At 42.1% G+C, this 14,340-nt stretch overlaps 1 protein-coding gene across 1 annotated transcript; it reads right to left on the bottom strand.

Moving 5' to 3' along the window:
• Nucleotides 1-10,231: 10,231 nt before the first annotated feature.
• On the bottom strand, nucleotides 10,232-12,785 carry LOC147605645 (transcription factor MYB77-like). The gene has a single exon (XM_086793401.1). It carries the CDS (start codon nucleotides 12,331-12,333, stop codon nucleotides 11,101-11,103), a length of 1,233 nt encoding a protein of 410 aa, XP_086649527.1. The 5' UTR covers nucleotides 12,334-12,785; the 3' UTR covers nucleotides 10,232-11,100.
• Nucleotides 12,786-14,340: the final 1,555 nt, after the last annotated feature.

The raw sequence follows: 14,340 nt of genomic DNA, 5'->3' as shown, positions 1-14,340 counted from the left end.
CTGTATATACCGTGGGTATACTGCAGCTCTTTAGGGAATTCCTATTGGACAAAATTTCCTAAAGCTATCGGACAAAATTTTTCGGGCCGAGAACGCGTTTTGGGCGTGTTAGGACCTCTGTTTTTCAGAAATCAGGCGATTTCGAGCACTGCGACGGGTAAGTCGTCGATTCTCTGCAGAACTCTATTTTAAGACCTGCAGGAAGACAGATTGGTTGTGCAGACATTGTGTGTGCTGCAAGGAGGTCAACAGTTGCCATTTGGGTGTATGTATGCACATTGAGGTCACTAGTTGTGACATTTGAGTGTAGTACAGTACCGTTTCAGAAAAATATAGCAGTTTGTGCAGGACAAACCTGAGTGCTGGTTCTGGTAAATTTGTGTGTCTGGCAAGATGTCAAATGATGGCATAAACCAGATTGTTGCTGAGAAGCTTGATAAGAACAACTTCCATGCTTGGAGGTTCAGGTTCACAAATTTTCTAATGGGAAAGGGTTACTGGGACTATACAGAAGGTGAGCATGAAGAGGCACCGGAGATACCGGAGATCAATCCGACTGCTGCAGATGTGAAAGAGTTCAAGGATTGGAACCAAGGAGCCAGAAAAGTTATGTATTGGCTCTCTATCAGTATATAAGACACCATGATTGGGCACATACAGGATGCCAAGTCCCCCAAGGAGTGGGACACCTTGGTAAAACTCTATGAAACGAATACCAAGGCACGAAAGGTACAGTTGAAGAATGAACTTCATACTGTGGAGAAAAAGAGTATGTCTGTGAATGACTATGCATTGAAGATCAAGGGTATTATAGAATCCCTTGCATCTATTGGCGTTTCAGTAGATGATGATGATAAGGTGGAAGTCTGTCTACGTGGTCTCGAGCCACAATACAAGGCGTTCAAGACATCTATTCAGACTCGGGAAAACATTCCCAATTTCACAGATTTGGTGTCTATGTTGATTATAGAAGAGAAGATCTTGGGTGAAGACCAACAGTCTTCATCACAAAACAAAAACTGTTCAGAGCAACAGGCCTTCTACACAAGTTCAGGAAGAGGACGAGGTAGAGGAGGCCGTGGACGTGGCCAAGGAGGTGGCTGAACAGGTAATCAAAATTATGGCCAGCACAGCAGCAGCAGCAGCAACAACAGTCCCAGAATTCACAACAACAACACGCAAGTGGAAGAGGCTAATTCAGAGCCAGGGGGAGCCAAAGAGGTCGTGGAAATTGGCAAAGGCAGTATAATGATACACGTGGATGCTTTTATTATGGTAAGCCTGGACATGTGCAGGCAGATTGTTAAGAAACAGGCTGACATGCAAAATGGGAAATTGCAGCAAAACAACTATGCATCCTTGAGCAGAAACAATGAGGATAATGAAAGGTTGTTTGTTATGCAACATGTCATCTGAAAGTCTTTGGATGCATTGCATATGTGCATGTGCCAGATGAGCTGAGAACTAAGCTGGATCCAAAAGCTGAAAAATGTGTGTTTATTGGATATTCCCTTGAGCAAAAGGGATACAGGTGTTGTAACCCTGCTACACGTGAGTTGAGGGTAAGCAGGGATGTTGTTTTTGATGAGATGAGCAGCTGGTATGCTACTGAAAAAGAAGTTGTTGGGGCTGATGTGAGTGGAAATGTGGTTGCACAGAATGCAAGTCAGCAATCACAGTCTTTGAGTGGACCAGGAGAGTCCTCATTTAGTGGTTCAGTTGATAGACCATGGAGTGGCAGGCTGCGTCATAATACCAGTCCTGCAAATGTGATTAGTACATCACATAAAGGCAAAGAGAAAGTGATTGAGCCCCTTAGTATGCCTAACATTTTTGCAGGGCATTCTCATGTTGATGGAGAGTCTAGTGGCTCAGAGATGAGCCTTAATGAGGATCTTAGAATACCAGCTATGAGAACACCTAGTGTAAAGAAGGCTATGGAAGCCATGAATGCAAAGCTGCGAAGATCTGGGAGAGTGAAGAATCCTATGCATAGGTTTACCTATGATGGTTATGTGGCACATCACTATGCATACATGGCAGAAGTTGTGCAGGTTGTAGAGCCCACATGCATTGATGAGGCTGTTGGAAATGTGTGTTGGGAGAAAGCTATGGATGAGGAGATGGATGCACTATATGGAAATGAGACTTGGGATTTAGTGCAATTGCCTGAAGGCAAGAAAGCCATTAGATGCAAGCGGGTGTACAAAGTAAAACATAACAGTGATGAAGCATAAGCAGGTACAAGGCTAGCTTGGTAGCCAAAGGATATGCGGACATATGGCATTGATTATGAGGAAACTTTCAGCTCAGTTGCCAAGATGGCAACATTGAGAGTTGTGATAGCAGTGGTGGCTGCGTCAAAGCAATGGTCTTTACATCAGATGGATGTAAAGAATGCATTCTTACATGGGGATTTGTACGAAGAGGTGTATATGTTGCAGCCACCTGGTTTGTTATGAGGATGTGAGTCACCCCCTAAGGATGTTTGTAGGTTGAAGAAAGCCTTGTATGGCTTAAAACAAGCACCAAGAGCATGGTCTGACAAGATTTTTGAATATCTTGCCACTATTGGCTTTCATGTAGCCAATGCAGATTTCTCGTTGTATGTGAGACATAGTGATAGAGGGGTTGTGCTTGTTGTCATCTATGTAGATGACCTTATCATTACAGGGGACCATGATGCAGAGATCTTTGATGTAAAGATCTTGCTTAGACAGAAGTTTGAGATGAAGGATCTGGGGGGGAGCTCAGATATTTCTTGGGCATTGAGGTGATTAGGTCACCACATGGTATTGGATTACTGCAAAGACAGTATGGCTTGGACATGTTGTCCAAGTATGGTATGACAGGCTGTAAGCCTATCTCAGTGCCATTAGATCAGAATGGCAAGTTGAGTGCAGATTCAGGAGAGATTTTGGAGGATCCTACTATGTATAGGCGCATAGTAGGAAGCTTGATCTGCATGATGATCACCAGGCCAGATTTGAGCCATGCGGTTGGGTTGGTGAGTCAGTTTATGCAGGTTCCTCGTGGAAGCCGCATTTGGATGCATTGAGACGCATACTGAGGTATGTGAGGTCTACTTTGCATTGTGGACTATTTTATGAAACTGGGACAGAGATATGTGTACATGGGTACACAGATGCTGATTGGGTTGGTAGTATCTCAGATAGTATCTCAGATAGAAGATCTACTAGTGACTTCATGTTTTCTTTGGGAAGTGCTGCTATGACTTGGAGCAGCAAGAAGCAGCCTACGGTTGCTCTATCCAGTATACAGAGGCCGAGTACAGAGGTGCTACTATGGCAGCATGTGAGGTAGCTTGGTTGAGAAAGCTACTTGCAGATTTGGGTCTATCAGTGGATAGACAAGTTGTCATTTTCTGTGACAACATTAGCAGTATACAGTTGGCCAGGAACCCAGTTTTTCATGCTCGCACGAAGCATATAGAGGTCCACTACCATTTTGTCAGAGAGAAGGTTTTGGCAGGAGACGTTGACCTTGTTTATGTCAGCACATAGGATCAGGTCGCTGACATCTTCACCAAAGCATTGGATACAGAGAAACTTCGCACATTTAGGGCTTCACTTGGTGTACATGAGATGGAGTTGAGCTCAAGGGGGAGTGTTGAGATATCAAGCTCATCTAGTGAGGCGGTGGACACTGATGACCCGCCTGGGGGATAGGCCCCACACTTACACCACTGGCATGGTTGGTGAGATCATGGGTGATATGCGGCCAGTGGGATGTCAGGCTGTGTGACAGCCATTCTAGAGACTGGCATAGTTATAGTGCCAACTCATTTAGTTGGGTACACACTATAGAGAACCTAGTATGTATTTGGTTGAGTACCTTTTCATATGGTGTGTACTCTTATCTTTGTATATGGTGTGTTGAGTGTTGTTGAGTGTTGTGTGAAGAAGAAGAAGATTTTCAGCCTCTCACCTTGTGTGTTCTCCTTTAGGGTTTTGTGAGTGTGTCTGTGCTTGCAAGAGCTCAAGCTCTCTTCTCCCCTGCATCTTTTCAATAAAGTGATAATCATGCCATTGGTACTAGTTATTTACTCTCCTTGGCATACAATTGGTTGGCTCTCAGTGCATCCAACACCATACATACATGAACCAAGTGCTCCTCTTCACGCTTTCTATACACCAATATGTTGTCAAGGAAGAATAATACAAACTTGAAGAGGAAAGTTTGAAGCATGCCTCATCAAAGCTTTAAAAGTGGTAGGTGCATTACATAACCCAAACGGTGTATAACCATAAAGTGATAGAGACCCCTCTCAGTCCTAAATGCCATCTTGTACTCATCACCACTCTTCATCCTAATTTGGTAACTCGATCTCAAGTCAATCTTGGTGAAGAATCTTGCACCTTTCAACTCATCCAAAATATTATCTATCCTTGGAATGAGATAAAGATTCTTGATAAAGATCTTATTCAAGTCTCTATATTCAATGCACATACAAAAAGTTTCATCTTTCTTCTTCAATAAAAGTACATGAGATGCAAAGGGAGATTTACTTGGCTCCACCCAACCCATGTCCATCAATTCTTCAACTTGCTTTGACACCTCATCCTTCTCCACTTTTGATAATCTATATAGAGGCTTGTTGGTAGGCCTAGCATTCAGCACACTTTATCCCATGATTAACATCCTGCTTAGGTGTTTAGAACTTGGCATTTGAAACACACTCTCATAATCTTTTAATAATTGAACCATCCCAGCATGTGTAACTTTGCTCTCTTTAACATTGTTCTAATCTTTACAAAGATATAATACATATGCATGTCCCATTTTCTTAAGCTCTCTCTTGAGTTAAGTGCTATTAATCAAGCTCAACCTTAAACACATGGTTTCCTTGCAATGTAACACTCTTGTTACCATGCATAAACTCCATATAACCTTGTTCAAATTCATGGTAAAGTGCCCAGGCTAGAGAGCCATAATAACATCCAAAAACAATCTCATGTCACAAGTACTAGGAAATCAGCTTTGTATATATAATCTTGTGAGAGTGCAAACTCCACATCACAACACACCATTCCATAATCCATTTTTGCGACTTGAACTTCATGCAAATTTTGTTAAAATTACAGCAATGTGATGAGCTATGGTGGATCAAATGCTAGAATCAACATCATTAACAAAGAGATTAGATGATAATTAAATCGTGATGATTAGTGACTGATAGCTCAATGTAGGCATGGATAATCAAGAACCAGTAAATTCTCATTAGGCCAATCCCTCAATTTATAGAGTTTACATCCAAGCATCTAATCCCACTGATTTCTCCTTGATTTGGGTTGTGGGGTTTCTCTCTCTCTCTCTCTCTCTCAGAAAAGCTGACTCCACTTCCTTAGGAGCCTCCATGAAGTTTGCCGATGTCGTTCCTTCTCCACTGGATTTACTGTAGCAGTCTCTTGCCATGTGTCCTGGCTTTCCACAGTTGTGGCAAGTGAAGGTCCTTCCTCCTACGCTGCCTCTTCCTCGTCCTCATCCTCGAGAGAATCCTCCTCGGGTGAAGAATGCCTTTTCTTCTCCTGCTGTTGAGTCGAGCCATTTCTTCTCTTTGCCTCTGCTCTCTTGCTCTAGTAGAGCTCCTCCTATCTCGTGTAGCTTCAATTCAGGTGCATTCTTTAGTGTTGCTACAATGTTTTCATATTCACCTTTGTCCACACTCTTCAGAAGCACTGCTAGTGCCTCATCATCTTCTACCTTTTTGCCAATAGCTGCCAGTTGTTGCTTAATGCTTTTATATCTGTTCCCGCACACACCCTATTCACTTGTATATTTCAACAAATTTGCCAAATATATGGGTTGTAATTTAAGATTGCACATGGACTTTGCATTGAGAAAGCTATGTGTACTCCCACTATCAAACCAAAACATAACTTACCCTTCCATTAATACATACCTTAAGTCTCAAGGTGCATGCACCCTTGTAACTCACATACCAATCATGAGATAAGGTACATAAGGTGGTATTCATGCATGGATCATCCCTAGTACACATAGGTGTGGGTAAGCCATCATCACAAAAGGCAACTCCCCATCTGGCTTATGATCACGATCCTTATCCACAAAGTCTTGGTAATCATCAACAAACAATTCTCCATCCTTCTCATTGTCCTCTTGAATGACCTTGAAAAGCACCATGTTAAGAGTTACATTTCGTGCTTTTACAAGATTTGGCATGATCTTTATGCCACTTTTCATCCCACTCATAGCATAACCCTTTGCTTTATAACTCATTTATGCGGGCCCTCCTTCACAAAAAGTTGCTCTTGTTAGCAGCATTGGAAGGCTTTCCATCACCATTAGGAGGCTTTTGAGAGAAAGACTGCAAATTTGTAATTTGTATTTCCCATCACTATCATGGATCATGAGAAACTTAGGCATGGTAGAAGTATCCTTTGTAGACTTTCCATATATGCTAGAGGGCAAATCATTCTGCCTCTATTTAACCTTGTAAGTGCAAACTTCTCCGCATATATTTGTGGCCCACATAACATGGACACTATAGTTGGCCTTTATGCTTTCACATCATCCCCAATAACATGGCCTCTTTGAGGGAAGTTCAATGCCTTTATGTTTGAGATCAGCCCCAATATTCATTCTCAATCCTTTGACCATGTATGTGCATACTTCTCCTTGTATATTTTCACTAATAACATGGCCTCTTTGAGGTAGTTGGCCTCTGTGCTTTCACACGTCAGCCCCAATATTCATCCTTGGCCCTTTGATATACTTGACAATCTTGAAGTTCTCACTAAACCCATCAATAACATGTAGCATGAGCGCTTCAAATATTTATGGGTATAGTTGTTTTGAGACTACTTAAAGGTCTTTGTTGTGTTATCTCAGTCACACACTACTTGCCTTTGTTTGCAAGTCATCCCAACTTGTCTTTATACAGTTGAGAGATAAAGGCCTCTCTCATTTCATCTTTGAATGCATCCCAAGTTGTAATGTCATAGCCTTGAGATTGTAGGTTCTTCCACCAAGCATGGGCATATCCCTCCAAATGCAAAGTAACAAAGTAAACTTTTTCCTTCTCACTTCTTAGATTAATCTCAAAGTAGAAGTCCAATTTATTCACCCACTCTTCAAATTCCTCATTTGAAGTGGTTCATCATTGAGCTTTGCTAAAACAAGGTTTGCACTCAAACTAGAGTACACATGCAACCATCTCATGAGAGAGAAGGTCACCACATGAAAGCTTGTTTGAGCAAGAAGGTGATTAGTAAAATGATAAATGGTTATTAGTTATTGTAATTAGGGCTTATAATTGGCTTATATAGTCTTTCCTCTTTTCAGACTCACTTATAATGAGGACTTATAATCGTCCTATATATATTGTAATTAGGGCTTATAATTATCTTATATAGTCTTTCCCCTTTTCACACTCATTATTCTCTCACATCACCCCCACCCCCATATGTGGCCAAGCCCATGGCCCTTTGGCCCATTATTTAGAAGGCTTGACCTCCTTGATAAGGCATGTGAATCTGCTACAATACATTAAAATAAAATTTAGAGAGAGAGAGAGAGTAGCCTTAATTAAAAGAAATGTTTTTTTGTTTTGGTTTAAATGGAAAAAATAAAAAAGGAGTTTTCCATGGGGGAGAGAGAGAGAGAGAGAGAGAGAGAGAGAGAGAGAGAGAGAGAGAATTAGTTTTAATAAAAATATCTTTTGCTTTGGAGGTAGGAGAGAGAGAGAGAGAGAGAGAGAGAGAGAGAGAGAGAGAGAGAGAGAGAGAGAGAGAGAGAGTAGAATTAGCTTTAATGAAATTATTTTTTCTTGCTTTAGAGAGAGAGAGAGAGAGAGAGAGGAGAGAGAGAGAGAGAGAGAGTGAGTGAGAGTGAGTGAGAGAGAGAGAGAGAGAGAGAGAGAGTAGAATTAGCTTTTATGAAATTGTTTTTTCTTGCTTTAGAGGGGCAGAGAGAGAGAGAGAGAGAGAGAGAGAGAGAGAGAGAGAGAGAGAGAGAGTAAAATTAGTTAAAAGATTTTTTTATTTTAAATGGAAAAGATAAAAAAGCATTTTTTTACGGGGGGAGAGAGAGAGAGAGAGAGAGAGAGAGAGAGAGAGCATTGAAAATGTGTTTAGTCATTGTTAAGGTATTGTAAGCTTGAATTTGTGTTCGTATACGGGATCTCTTGTGAGAGGGTTCCCATGGCGGAGCAATTATGAGAGGCCTCTGATGGAGTGAATTGTTTGGATCTACTTATATGTGTTTACTATCTTCACATCATTCGTGTGGTAGGTAACTAATTTTTTATGTTGCTTCACAAATACTTGTAGAATTTTGCTTGATTTTATGGATCTGAATCCACCCATCCTAGCATTCTATCCTTCACCATACTAGACATAGCATTCTAAAAATTTATGGAGCTTGGTGCTCGATAACTCTATCCATTTGCACATTGGAGCTCGATAACTCGATATCACTCTTTATAAACCTTAGCCTTACACGGTCACATCCTAAGGGGGCATAAGTCTTTGGGTTTGAGTCTATTCCCAATCGTCTCTACCCAGCAAATCTGCCTCGGCCCATCAGTAGTGTGTCAGCACTAGCTCTACTTGAGAATCATAGGCTTATAAACAAGCAACATTATATACAAGGAGATCTTAGATGCTTCTTACTAATATTTTTAGGTATCATATTGAAGTTATGCATTCTAATTTTTAGTGATAATTTTAGGTATCGCATAAAAGTTATTAAAGTTATTGAAGTTTTCTTATTTAGTAATCTTAGATGCTTCTTAGTGATAATTTTAGGTATCTTATTGAAGTTCTTGAAGTTATGCGTCCTAATTTTTTATGTGTGTATTTTTGTATGTATGTATATTTGTTATTTATTAAGCATGCTACCTTCCCTGCCACATGGCAAGAGACGGTTGCATGCCAAAAGGGAGCTCCACATGAGGCCACTTGTCACTTTTTCCTTTCTTTTTATGGATGTATTTTGAGTAAAATCATTTTGTTAGAGAGAAAAGAATGTATGACACCATATTCACTTCAAAAATGTCAGAGTAAAGGGTTAAAGGTTCATGTTTCTATATTCTTATATTTTTAAAATTTATGTTGTTTTATACATGACATTATATAACTTATTTATTTACAGAGCCTACCTCTTTCAGCCCTTTCTTCAGCACATGTTCAATTGGTTCACTATTTTTGTTTTTTTTTATTGATCTTTTTCATTGCTACAAAGTGAGGACATTCTTTGCGTGTTTTTGTGGATATCGCTTCTTATTCAATTATTTTCTTCTTGTATGTGCAAGTGTGTATTCTTCGTGTGTGCGTGTGTGTGTGTGTGTGTGTGGGCTCTACAAGTAAACAAATAGTATAATGTCATATATAAAAAAACATAAATTTAAAAAATATAAAAATATAGAGCCACCTCTTCAACCCTTCCTTCTACACACGTTCAATCGATTCACTATTTAGGGTTTTTCTAATGATCTTTTTCATTGCTACAAAGCGAGGACATTCTTTGCATGTTTTTGTGGATATTGCTTCTTATTCAATTATATTCTTACTATATGTGCATGTGTGCGTGTGTGTGTGTTCTATGTGCTTCATGTGCGCATGCATCTGTCAGACGTAAACACATGTATAGAGGCTTTGAGTGTACACTATGTGAATAGCCATATGTGTGTAGAAACTTACGAGTGGTACAATGACATGCACATCTATTCTATGTGAGTGTCTAAGAGTAGGCCAAAACTCACCGAAGGTGGGTCCAAGGTTACTTTATTCCTAAAACATTTACACTTAGCAAGTTTGGGCCACTTAAGCCTCATCAATCCACATTACCAAACACCATGCAGTAAAAGCTCCCTTCCCCCCTAAAAAATTGCGTGCGACTAGAATAAGTGGCCATAATACTAAAAACCTATAAATTCAATAGGATTTATAGTGCTTGGAACCCACAATGGTTAAGCTTTGCTTTCCTGTGAACTCTAAGGATATTCCACATTATTTAGTGGCAAGTTTCAAAGAGAGCCATAATTTTGGCAATGTGAAAAAGGGGTAGAGCCAAGGCTCTAGAGACCAGTGCTTGAAAAAATGGTTTTTCTTCAACCCTTAAAATTAAAGACAATGCTTAGGCTTAACTAAGATTTACACTTAAACACTAAAAATCATACAAATGCCAAGATTTATAACTAAAATATACAAATTTCATCCCTTAAAATTAAAGGCAATGTGAAATTTCAACTGTGATTTTTGAACTTCAACCAAGAAAATTACACTACGAACCGGGTTATGTGAGCACTGGGAGAGACAAAGGCTCACTCTTGCTCCCTCTTGTCGCTCATACAAAGTGCTGGTACAATATGCCATGTCATCATCAAGACAACCCAAACAAAAAAAAATTGGGGTAGCACATGCACATTTGACCTTGTTATGACCCTTGGTTGCACAAGAAAATATGACCTTGTGCGTCTAAGAGCTCGATCATGGTTGCTTTGAACGGGCATCACGCCCGTTTTGGGCATTTTTGCTGTAAAATACAGCCACTTTAGTTTTAATTTGAGTGACTTCCGTCACATAATAACGTAAATTGTAAAAAAAAACAAGCATAATTTCTGCTGAACCCCTCATCTTTACTAAACCCCCATCTTTCCTTCTTTTTTTCTTTTATAAAGCTCCAACGTTTTCATTCTGGACGAACTGCCATGGTCCTTCCCTCCAATGCACCTCACGAGGTGAACCGGGAACAAACAATTGGATTGGAGTGCAGCCTCAGTTTGGATGAAGCCCGTTTTTTTACCGTACTGGATCTGACGAAATAAAAAATCAGAAAAGAACGAGAGAGAAAAAACTCTAGCAAAATAGTTGTCCTAATGAATCTATCTCGACCTCCGATACAGAAAACGTCGTTCCTTTCCGTTGATGAACGAGAGCACGCGCACAGCAAAATGTGAACCCACAAATCGACTTGAGGACTAAATTTCAGGACCAAATTGTGTTGGTGGGAGAGCTCTTTATATACATATATATATGTAAATGAGCACAGGGGCTTGGCATTGTGCTGTGCTCCAACAAGGTCGTCTTTACATAACCTCGTTTAATGGAACGCTTCTTAAGCAGCTTTTCTCATGATCGAAGGAGCTACGGCAGACGGAGCTGGGTGATCAGGCGGAGAAGAGATGCAGGAGGAAGAAGCGGCGATGTAGCTCTGCACTTCCTTGGCCACCATCTCCCTCATGAGAGCCAACATCCCCGCATTCATAGTTCCTTCGTTTAAGGCTTCGACAGGATCGTTTACTGAACCATCGGGCGCTTGCGGTATCCTAAAACCGGTAGAGGGGGTGGAGGCAGGGGTGAGAAGAGAAAGAGCTTGCGAAACGGCAACTCTCACAGCAGCGTTCACCATGGCCAACGCATCTTCAGCTCTTAAATAGCTACCAGCGATAACAGGATGGGATTGAAGCGACGAAGCAGGAAACACGAATGGGAAAGGGCAATAGGCTGAGGGTGGAAGAACTACGTCGGGGGGACTCTTGGGTTGTTGGGAAACCACAGAACTGGGAGAAAAATCGTAGCATTCCGGATCACCTTGATGATCTTCTGCTGCTTCAAGATATTCCTTCGTGGTACACCTTCCAGGCAGAGAGAGGCTGAGGCAAGTGGGGGGGTCCGTGGTTGAGCTGGTCGAAGCTTCTAGGTTCTGCTTCAAAGCCTTCACACTGTAGCAACTGAATGCGGTCGATCGGGCCGCCAGTGGCCGGTGAAGCTGCTGCTGCTTGCTACTAGCTGAGCGAGCCGGGGAGTTTACAGTGCTACTGTTGATCAGATTCACCCCCTTTAACCTTCTCGATTCGGCCTCCAACATCAGCGTACCTCCGTCGCTGACCTGTTGCTGCTGCTCGCTGCTGTTGGTGCTACTGTTCCGCTTCTTACTGCTGCTACAAACCTCCGTGAAGAATTCTTCTCCTTCTTCCATCACAGTCACGTTGCTCCGCCGCTTTAGCGTCGAATTCCAATGGTTCTTGATGGCATTGTCTGTGCGACCGGGCAAAAGGCGCGCAATGGTCGCCCACTTGTTGCCGTGACGCGAATGCGCTTGAATGATCTGCGCGTCCTCCAAGGCCGAAAAGGGCCGATGCTGCACCTGCGGACTCAGCTGGTTGCACCAACGCAACCGGCAGGACTTGCCCGAACGCCCTGGGATACTTTTACTGATGAGCGACCAGTTGCGGGCACCGTACTGCCCCACCAGCTGCCGGAGGGCGGCATCCTCCTCGGGGCTCCAGGGGCCTTTAATACGTTCATTGTCGTCGGAATGGCAGGATTTGGCAGCTTCGGAGTCCATGGAGCGATGAGAGAGAGAGAGAGTTTGTGTGAGAGAGAGAAGGGCGGAGAGGGGAGGGGGGAAGCGGAGAAGAGAAGTTATTAAACCTATCGCGGGCTAGAGTCTGAAGCGATCCTCTAGAGAACAGTGTGTGGCAAAAATGGGAGCAGCTGCAGTGGCACTTCCTACCTACTTCAACGAAACTGGAAGAGGTGTGCCACGTAAACGCCACCTTGCAGGGCGTTATCCAAACTGACCTCCTATTTGCCACGTGATCATGCCACGTTCTCCCTTCGAATGCCGCCTTGTCAGCTTCGACCTTTTAGGACCTTTTCCTTATTTATAATTATTCATCCGCTCAAACCAAATTGCAAAAAGAAAAGAAAAGAAAAGAAAGATATAATATCGCTCTCCTTATTTATAATTATTGATTCCCTACCGGGGTTTTTAAATTTCCCCCCTGCTGTGACCTGTCCCTAATAAAAATGGCATAATACTACTGCGCCGATACTCTTATTTTGCATAGACTTCGGCAAGATTTTCAGCGCGCCTGAACGTCACGGTGCACTTGTCAGTAGCCAGGCTGGACGTCTATCACGCGGCTGCCACTCGTCGACCGGCTACCGCGGTTCGTGTCCAGCCTGCGACCTCGTGAGTCGTCTGAGGCTCGTTACGGACCTTTACTGGGTAGAGTGACCTACTATTGCCCATAGCAGGCCCCACTGAGATGAGCTGTCAAATCACACGGCTTTGCGCGACCTGCTCCAGCTGTTTGCCAAGCTGTCGTGACAGTGGCCGTTGCGTCTTGGAGGCGTCTTCCTTGTTGCTACTACTACTGGAAACGGTTTCACTTTACTTACCAAAGTAACCGTCTGAACCGGTTTGCCGGCACCCTATCATTGGTAGAGCCCAGCGCCATGCCGGGTCGGCGGGTCTGCCGTGTCGAACGGCGCGTTTTTTAAATATCTTCATTTATTACAAGCAAAAGAGAAGCGTCCACAATGCCTCCACATTGGTTGGACAAGGTTCCATCTTGCTCATTGTTGGTGACCATGTCCCCAATACACGTAGGTCTAGACTCTAGTTAAAAAGCCCAAAATAAGGGCTAAGCCTAACACAATCTTCCAAGTTCCCACGCCATCGTTAAATTGGGCCCCAACTTGATAATCTTGGTCAATCAAATCCTAACTGTCCCATATAATCTCCCTTTGAAACTTGGCCAATGTCTTCATCATGACACTAGCATAGCTCTACAAGAATGTGAAGCTATTGTCTTGCAGTTAATGATTTCCCATCTCCCACGGCCCAGTAAACTTCGGCGTGTAATGGAGAAGCTATTGTCAAGACCTTTAGCAACAAACCATAGGGAAGATGAAACGCAACTACGCCTTACATCATTGGCTAGACAGGGTGTGATGAGCCGATAAAACTTAGCCTCAAGTTCACGAACTGTGTCGATTTTGGCCATATTCTCCTCTTCAGCACTGCCCTATTAGCCAAAGTGACCAGTTTTGGCCATATGAGACTCTTCAGCACTGCCTAAAAATGGCCTTCTGGCCAAGTTTATTGTGCTACAACAAATTTAACTTGGTCATGGTGGGAAGAGCTTGTTAGCGTGGTAGTTCTTAACCAACCACAAGTTTCAAATTTTAAAGGCCTTTTTTAACTTTGAAGAAATTTTAGCTAAAATATAACTAAAGTGCATTGAATTATGTAATTTTTAGAATTGAGAAAATATAATTTGCATTTGAAAATAAAAAATGTTGAAGGCCCATTTTACATACTTTGTAAGTTCTATGAACAATGCCACCCTTCTTTTACATAGTTTGCAAGTTCTATGGACAATGTCACCCTTCTTTAAAAGATAATTTATGCACCCACACCTCTTAGGGGTGCTTCATAAACCATTTTTTATAGCTTTCAAGTTTCTTGTGAACAATGAAAACCCTTATTTGTAACAAAGCTATTATATATGCACATGCACATGTATGGGTTTGGACCTAGGCACATGATGGACCTTGGATTCCT

Source organism: Cibotium barometz, chromosome 59 (genome assembly GCF_041138505.1).
Source record: "Cibotium barometz isolate CiBa-2024 chromosome 59, ASM4113850v1, whole genome shotgun sequence".
NCBI classification, from domain to species: domain Eukaryota; kingdom Viridiplantae; phylum Streptophyta; class Polypodiopsida; order Cyatheales; family Cibotiaceae; genus Cibotium; species Cibotium barometz.
This window is presented reverse-complemented; position numbering and strand designations above follow the sequence as displayed.